Here is an 8,159-nt window from a genome sequence, read left to right as displayed (position 1 = left end):
ATTTTCCCTGATCATGTGTGTGACTTTCCTAAACATAACCATGAAAACACAATGATTTTTAGAGCTGATTTTGTATAATAGACTGATGGGATCTGGGCAGCAAAAACATGCACTTCAAACCATATTTGTTGTTCTACATTACCAGGCTTTGGGTTGTCCTGATGTCATTCCTCATCATGTTTAGGCATGCTCTGATTAGTGTAAAAAATTGATATCTGATAACTGTAAATTGTACTTTCTTAATTTACAACGTGCTTGTTTAGCTGAACATTGTGGTTTGTGTTGTGGTGTACTCATTAGTTTGAGGGTTTGTGCTCCTCTTGATGCCAGCTGTGTTCCTTTCTTTGAACTCCAGCTTCTCTCCTGGTTGTCAAAAGAAGTGATTCACAGCTTCACTGCTTTTTCTGTCTAGATTAGGGCTGTCACAATATCAGATTTTCACTTCATAATTGTTGTGCTAATGTCTGTCTAAAACCTGCAAAAATAGCTCTAATACTCCCAGTCAAATTCATCTTAAACTTCATTTATTTTGTTTTGTCATTTTTTGGCAAATGAATTATACCAAAAATGCAACATTAAACCCAAATCTTCCAAGTTCATAACTATATAAATGCATAAAAACAAAATAATTGTAAAATAATTTATCGTATGATCTGTTTGTCATTTTTAACTGTGCCAATATTTTTACTACATTTTTTAACATAATGTTTTTTTTAATTTTCAAAATTCTAATTCAGTATAATATAATCATTTTTTTTACATATTATTAAAGTATTATATTTAAAGGGCTTTTTTGTTGTGGTTGTGGTTTTTTTTGTTTGCTTTGCTGGAAAACTGAAACTTGGTCCTAGTTTATGACAAAAATGACATAATATAAGACTAGCGACTGAAGTTCTCAGAGGCACCAAGAATAAGTTACAGTGAGCATTATAACAAAAATATAAACATAAATTCTTATGTTATTTGAAAAGACAAACATTTGGGGGAATAAAAGACATTTAATACAAAGCCATCATTTTTGCAGTGAAATCGAACATTTCTTTTTGGACTTTCAATATCATCTGCCTCCAGAAAAGCAGCACTTATGGTCACTGACAGAGCATAAGGATACATGTATGTGCTGATGTCTCTGCTTCAGGATGAGTGGCAGAGTGCCCTTTGATATGTAATATTTTAAAATGATGACATGTAATATTTTAAAATGAGAACACATGGCAAGCATTAACTCAGTAAATAGTCCCTGCTAATACAACTGCACAAACAGGATTGAGTGCCTCGAGGACTTTACCGTGTGGCTAAAAAAACACTATACAAAAAGCTGAAAAACAATATTAAGTCAGTGGGGAGAAATTGACTCAAAATGACAGAGGGACAGTGTGACTCTGCACTCTGTTGTAGGACCTAATAAAGTGAGATTAAGTGAAATATAATAAATTAAATTTAAATATGTAGTTAAAACCATAGCTTGGATAAAAGCAGTTTATTGCACAGGTGAAGGACTCCATCTATGCTGGCACTACAGCAGAGTTTGGCTGCAAGTAAAATAACACTTCATTATTCCTGCAAGAATCCTCGGTTCAGTCTTTTACCTGCTGAGAGGTATTTGGAGTTTTAAAGGAAAGGTTAAGTGTCAATTTAATTTAATGTAAATTGGAATTAAATAATCTTACCCAGTTTGAATGTCGATATATAGTTCAATTACATTTTATTTTTACCAGCTGACTCTAACAGTTGTCTCCAGTCTCCAGACTGTATGATGGATATCCTACAATATTAGAGAGAAAATCCCAACAACCAGACTAGCTTGATGTGAAAGTGTGGTGCGAGAATAATTCCTCTTTTAGAGCAAACGGCCTCTCACAGAACCAGGAGAGGCATCTGCTACGACTGGTTAGGCATGGAGAGGAAAATAGAAGACAGAACAGCAAACAGAACAAAACACAAATTAGAGAAAGTATGCGAATGTTAATGACAAATAATTAGGTGTCATCTGTAAAAATCCTCAAAACAATATCTGCGTTTAAATAAAGCAACTCGTGCAACATCAGCTGTACTTCAGTCCTCAGTGAATTAAACACCTTTGTTTTAATAGTAATTTTCCTTTAAAATGGTGTCAGAAAGATGATTGATTGATCGGTGGTTGATCGATCAATCAATCAAGAGCGATCGATTGATCGCTGAGTCTGCAATCAATCGTGTTCATGAAAAAACACCACAGACACTCACCTCTGGATACAGACAGCATACAGCGTGACGGTCAGGCAGCAGGTCTGCAGGGCTCTGATGAAAACTGAATTCATAAGAAAGAAATAATGTACTTAAGGACTGGTTCATCTGCTCTAACCTAATGCGTCATCGTTGCTGTGCTAGCATTTATATTACAACAGAACCTGCATGCAGCAGAAGTCTTTACCCCTAGTTTGCCATGGAGACTACTTTTTACAATGCATTTTAAACAACAGCTTATAACAATATTTATCTTTTACTGTAAACAGCTAAAGAGGTGGGTAACACCCTTTCATTAGGAACACTTAATAAAGCAAATTTGAAATTTCCCATACAAATGCGCAAACCCTTTAATAAAGGGTACAACACAAAACACACAAAAAGTGTGTGAATTTTTCTTTTTAATAAATATGACCTAACAGCAATCACAAGCAGTCTTTTCTGTGTGGATTTCAAAGTTTTAATAGCTTTTAGAACGCCATTGCTGTACACAAACACAAACTTTCAGAAATATAGAAGCTAAACTACTCGTGAATACACTTTTATTCATGTAAGATTTAACAGTTGATATAAAAGTGTCAGTTTACACGTGATTGTTTTTTCCAATACAAATGAGCAACCAGCTAAAGGAAAAACCAGCGCAGTATCTTTCTACTCCTCAGCACAGATAGTCCACATCTGATGAAATTTGCTCTGAAGCGACAGGCAACATTCTTTCAGAAGATGGAAACAGAACTCCGAGCTCACCGCCACATGTGTGAGAGCTGCTCTGGTTACTGTAAAGGTGAGAACATGTGACCAACTGTTTCATTTTCATCAAGGAAAGAGTCGTGAATGATACCTACACCTAAAGACGATCGCTCAGAATCATAGACTCAAACCAAACCAGCACACCAGAACCAGCAGAACCTGCCAGACTTCATCTGTGAGCATACTGGAGTGTCCGGGTCACTTAATTTTGTTGCCTCCAGCTGAAAAATGTGAAAAGAGCAATAGCCAGCGCAACACAGTTGTTATCATTATTTTTATTATTATTATCATTATTGTTATTATTATTATTATTATTATTGTTGTTTTATTATTATTATCAACAACAACAACAACAACAATAATAATAATAATAATAATAATAACATATTTGTATAGCCTTTCTGAAGAACCCCGAGGACGATTTACACAAGAGTAGGAAAAAAAAGAAAAGAAAAAGAAAGAAGGCTAAAGGTTGCGGGTTTTGTTGAAGAAGTGCGTTTTGAGAAGTCCATTTTGATATGGAATTATGACTTTAAAGACAGTGGATGTCCCACACGTGTTTGAAAAGAGAAAGGTGAACCCGATTTTAGAGCTTGATTGTTTTTCCACTTGTATCGAAAAATGAAGTTGCTATTGCGAAAGCGTGGAGGCCCGGACTCCATTCGTTTATCTGGCCACTTTTATTTCTATGTAGATATATTTAATGAATCATTGTATTTAGCTGTGTGTTTACTGCATCAGTTTATTGATGCAATCACATTGCCCTCTATTTCATAATCACATTGACCTTTATCTCGTATGTGGCATTTCTGACCTTGATGCTGTGTTTATCAGCAGCTGCATTTGCTCATGTTTGCTCATTCTAAACGACATGAGGAGCTCAATGTGAGCTGAGCCCTTTAACTGGGGGAAATAATCGAGAGGAGGCCATAAAGAGCGCAAATGTTAAGGCACTGTAAAAAATAAATAAATAAAATAATAATAATAATTTTTTCTACAATGTATATGGAGAGAGAGAGAGAGAGAGAGAGAGAGAGAGAGAGAGAGAGAGAGAGAGAGAGAGAGAGAGAGAGAGGACTTCAACACTCTGCAGATAGCGTTCATACCTTCTCTTTGCTCGGTGTCTCTTTGCTCCTCTGTTTCAGCTTACACTGACACTTTGATCCAGATCTGCTGAGCGGGCCAAACGTTTCTGGACTGTTGTTGTTGTTGGTTTGTCAATGATAATAAACGTACCAAGTTTTAAAAAAAAAATGAAGGAAATAGCTGCAGTTGTTTGTTGGCGGTTGTTTTCTCCACGGTTTCCATTTAAAATGATCGACCTGACCTCTCTAACCTGTCCTGTTCTGGGGTTGTTTTTTTTTTAACTCATTGCCCAAAAGATGTTTTAAACAAACCCCAAATCGTCAGCGGGACATAAAAGAGCCACAGTTCAGATGTGATAACAATAAAATCATCTTTCATTTCATTTACTTTCACATAAAGGCTTTTATATGTGGAGGCCTGCAGCAGCTTTTCTCCCTGACGTTTTGGAAGCTAAAAACAAAAAACCCCAGAACGTTCGTTTTCTTCGAGCTATATTTCACAGCCTGTTTACAAGCTCTTTTCAGTCTGTGGTTCTGCCGCCGAGCGCAGAATGAAAGCGCACACTGTTTAAATGAGCGCACATTTATCTGTCCTTTATACGTTTCTCTTATTTTTGCCAAAGACAAAAGAACAGTAATAATAATGATAGAATTACAACATTTAATATCCATGAAAATATCACATATAGAGAACATCACGATATATTCACACATGTCAGTCAGTTCAGAGGGCGTCTCATCCCTGTGTGTGGAACGTTACAAAAGCAGCTTAAATTAAATTTAAATAATGAACACAGTCAATAATAAAATGTAGATATATATACAACTGTGCAACATGGCAACACCACACCACCACAATGTCTCGGGGTCCACATCGATTTCCACGGGACAAGCCGATGAGGCCGTGTTAGGTCCGCTCTGTTATCAGCTGTCCGAGTCCACCTCGCTCTTACTCTCTTCGGGTTTCTCCGCGGACGTTTTAGTGGATTTGTTCCATTTCTGAGAGTTCTCTGATTCTTCCGATGAAGACCTTTTCTGCCTCCTCCACTTCGCACGTCTGTTTTTGAACCACACCTGCGTGACAGAGAGAGAGCACACTTTGAACGTGTCTGTGTGGCGACTGATGCTGAGCACGGCCACAGCTCAGCCCCTTATTCTTAATCTATTGTTTTCAATGGATTATTATAACTATCACGATGGTGATGATGATGATGATGATGATGATGATGATGATGATGATGATGATGATGATGATGATTATTGTTTTGTTGTTGTTGTTGTTGTTGTTGTTGTTATTGTTTTGTTTTTGCTTTGAAGCAGTGTTACTTGCTGCACATTGTAGATAAGCATCGACTTTGTTTTCAGAATCAGGGCAGAAGATAAACTGTTGCAAACAGAAACATTTAATAAAATTGAATTAAATTACATTTCTGTTCAATATTATACAACCTCTAACATAGTGATTTTTGTGAATTTTGTTGAAGCAACAAAAAAGATAATAATAATAATAATAATAATAATAATAATAATAATAATAATAATAATAAAGGTGAGCAAACTTTAATTATTATTATTATTATTATTCAATAATAATAATAACATTGTGAGCGCGTGTCAGCCGGGTTTTAGAACTCACTGCACGTGAGTGTGTTTATGAGTGGAGTGAAAGCTTTGAAAGAAGATAGCTTTTAAAAATAAAAGCGCTGACCTCGACCTTCTCCTCGCGGAGGTGGACCTTGCGGGCAAGTTGTTCGCGAGTGCCGACGTCCGGATACTTAGTTTCTTGGAAGAGGCCCTCCAGAGCCTCGAGCTGCTCGTCCGTGAAGATGGTGCGGTGCCTTCGCTTCCTGCGGCAGTGCAGCTGGTTGAGGAGCTGCAGCTCGGTCCGAGACAGGCTGCTCATGTTCATGTAGGACATCATCTGGTGGGGCACCGGAGAGATCAGCACCGAGCCCGGGCTGTCATAGCCTGCATGACGGACAGACAGCACACATCATGGCTGGGTGGAAACCCTATATATACACTCAATTATTTGGCGTATTAAAATCACTCCGTTTTTTACTACAAAACAAAACAAAACAAATAAAATAAAATAAATATAAAATAAAATACATTAAATGAACTGTGGAAGAGGCTGTTTTATGCATGACAGAATGTGTGGAAACACCAAAACAGATCCCAGCGATGGAAAAGCTCAGCTCCAGTCTTTCCTGTATTCAAAGTTAAGCTCGCGCACGTGCCTGAGCGCTTCTGCTTCCTGTGTATGAATCCAGAACAGCTCGGTGATATTCGTCCTGATTGCGAAACAGCAGCGACAGTAATGTCTCACAAAAAGACTTCACACGTGAACATTTGCGAGTTTTTACAAAGCTTTGAAATGCAGCATGGAGTCTGAAATAATTTTACAAACGCGTATTTCAGGCGTGTTTACACTGAATCTTAATTGTAAGATAGTGCTCGCAAGCGATGAAATATTACGCATGATTGTAATTAATTTGTATTAATAACGAATAATTACTTCACGGTGGCATTACGCGCGTTGACCTAGAGGCTGATGGGCCCTCTGGCTTGGAAGCTACTTCGCTCCACAGATGCTTTCTCTGAGAAATACAGAGTGTGAGGGGGAAAAAAAGTTCCCGTGGCGGATCCTTCACTGCGTAGGTCTTAGCTGAGTCTGTGACACTCTGTGACTGGCCGTGTTACCTGTGGGGATGCAGGGGCACTGCTGCGGGCTGAGGCCGGGCACGGAGCCGCAGCACGGGGGCCCTGCCGCGGCGCCCTGGACGTGCAGCTGGCTGTAGTAGTAGCCATTATATCCGATCCTGCTCCCGCTCACGGGCTGCACCGGGGGGGCCACGGGCCCGCACGTGGCTGAATACAGTCCGTTGTAGTCGGTGTAGAGAGAGTCCGTCAGGCCGGCGGACAGCACCACCGGGCCGCTCCGGTGCAGCAGCAGCGGCTCCTTACAGCTCGGCCGCGCGGACAGGATGCTGTCGATGCTGAACATCCCGGCGGGCATCACACCGGTGTGCGGCGGGAACTCTCCGAAAAGTGGGAACCAGCTGTGAGCGTCCTGGACTGACGGGATTCCGTGCTCCGGGAGAACGTAAGCTACAACTGCGTCATCGCGGCTCCGGGACTCGTGTGTGCTCTCTCTCTCTGCTGGAGAATACGGACAGGAGGTTTGGGGGAACCGCCTGAGTCCGGGGCTGTTCTTATACACTGCTGACGTCACAGCAACAAGTCTCCTTGCGCTCGTCTTGCTGCGTGAACGCGCCACGGAGCTGTGTATTGAATTAATTCAATTAAGATAATCCAGAGTGTTTGCAGACTTTTAGAAACGTGTCACTGGGCCGCGGGGGCTCTTCCTACAGAGTAATCCGATTATCGCGGTGTCAGCGAGACTTTGTGCAGGACATCACAGCAGCGTTTACAGGCTGCTTCAACGTGCCCCTCAGCACAGATCAAAGTCCTCATAAAACCAGTGCACCGGTCTCCGTGAGCTGTGCCCATCACTCTGGACACTCTGACATCATTACTGACTCAAAGCAAGAAAGTCGCTAAAGCTCGAGCAGTGAGCAGACATGACGGTTATTTTGTTGCTCATTAATATCTATCACTAATGGCCCATTTAGGACTACTTAACAACAAAGAAACCATTAGATTAACAATCTGTGCGCATGAGTGCGGTGAAAGTGTGACCGGGGCTTTACCTGTTACCTCCTCTGCCTTCCTGCATGACTAAATGAAAATGTCACCCTGAAACACGCTGTATTAAAGCTGGGGGTCATCTCATTATCCACCCTCGCTGTTCCGTGGGGAGGAAGTCAGCGCTTTCCTCCATAGTTGTCTTTCTTTCCCCCTGACCGGGCGAAGGTAACGGCCCATTATCGCTTCCATTCAGTGAAGGAAAGGGGAACTTATTAAGTATTTACATGGCTAATCAACATAGACTTAGCGGTCGGGAAACGGGCGCTGGCTGCTGCAGTGGAACGTGGATTCCAGCTCAGACCTTAATGGGACGATGATTGCATTTAACACTCTGCAGGATGTTCGCACATGCTGCTGTCAGGCGGCCAGATAAGCCTGAGCTGTGAA

At 40.6% G+C, this 8,159-nt stretch overlaps 1 protein-coding gene across 1 annotated transcript; it reads right to left on the bottom strand.

Moving 5' to 3' along the window:
- Positions 1 to 4,661: 4,661 nt before the first annotated feature.
- On the bottom strand, positions 4,662 to 7,310 carry gsc (goosecoid). Its single transcript, XM_085391551.1, has 3 exons — positions 6,765 to 7,310; positions 5,770 to 6,029; positions 4,662 to 5,135 (listed from the first exon to the last, which is right to left on the bottom strand). The coding sequence occupies exons 1-3, from the start codon at positions 7,078 to 7,080 to the stop codon at positions 4,986 to 4,988; spliced, it is 726 nt and encodes a 241-aa protein (XP_085247677.1). The 5' UTR covers positions 7,081 to 7,310; the 3' UTR covers positions 4,662 to 4,985.
- Positions 7,311 to 8,159: the final 849 nt, after the last annotated feature.

This window comes from Rhamphochromis longiceps, linkage group LG19, assembly GCF_057381845.1.
Source record: "Rhamphochromis longiceps isolate RC_006_pf linkage group LG19, R_longiceps_female_GT1.1, whole genome shotgun sequence".
In the NCBI taxonomy this organism is placed as follows: Eukaryota; Metazoa; Chordata; class Actinopteri; order Cichliformes; family Cichlidae; genus Rhamphochromis; species Rhamphochromis longiceps.
The sequence above is the reverse complement of the archived record's forward strand: the minus strand, read 5'-3'. Positions and strand labels throughout refer to the sequence as shown.

Coding starts and splice junctions, on each gene's coding strand:
- gsc (XM_085391551.1), bottom strand. CDS start 7,080: ATGCCCGCCGGGATGTTCAGCATCGACAGCATCCTGTCCGCGCGGCCG. Junction 6,030..6,764: donor GTGCCCCTGCATCCCCACAG/GTAACACGGCCA, acceptor TCCGTCATGCAG/GCTATGACAGCCCGGGCTCG. Junction 5,136..5,769: donor TCCGCGAGGAGAAGGTCGAG/GTCAGCGCTTTT, acceptor TCTGTCACGCAG/GTGTGGTTCAAAAACAGACG.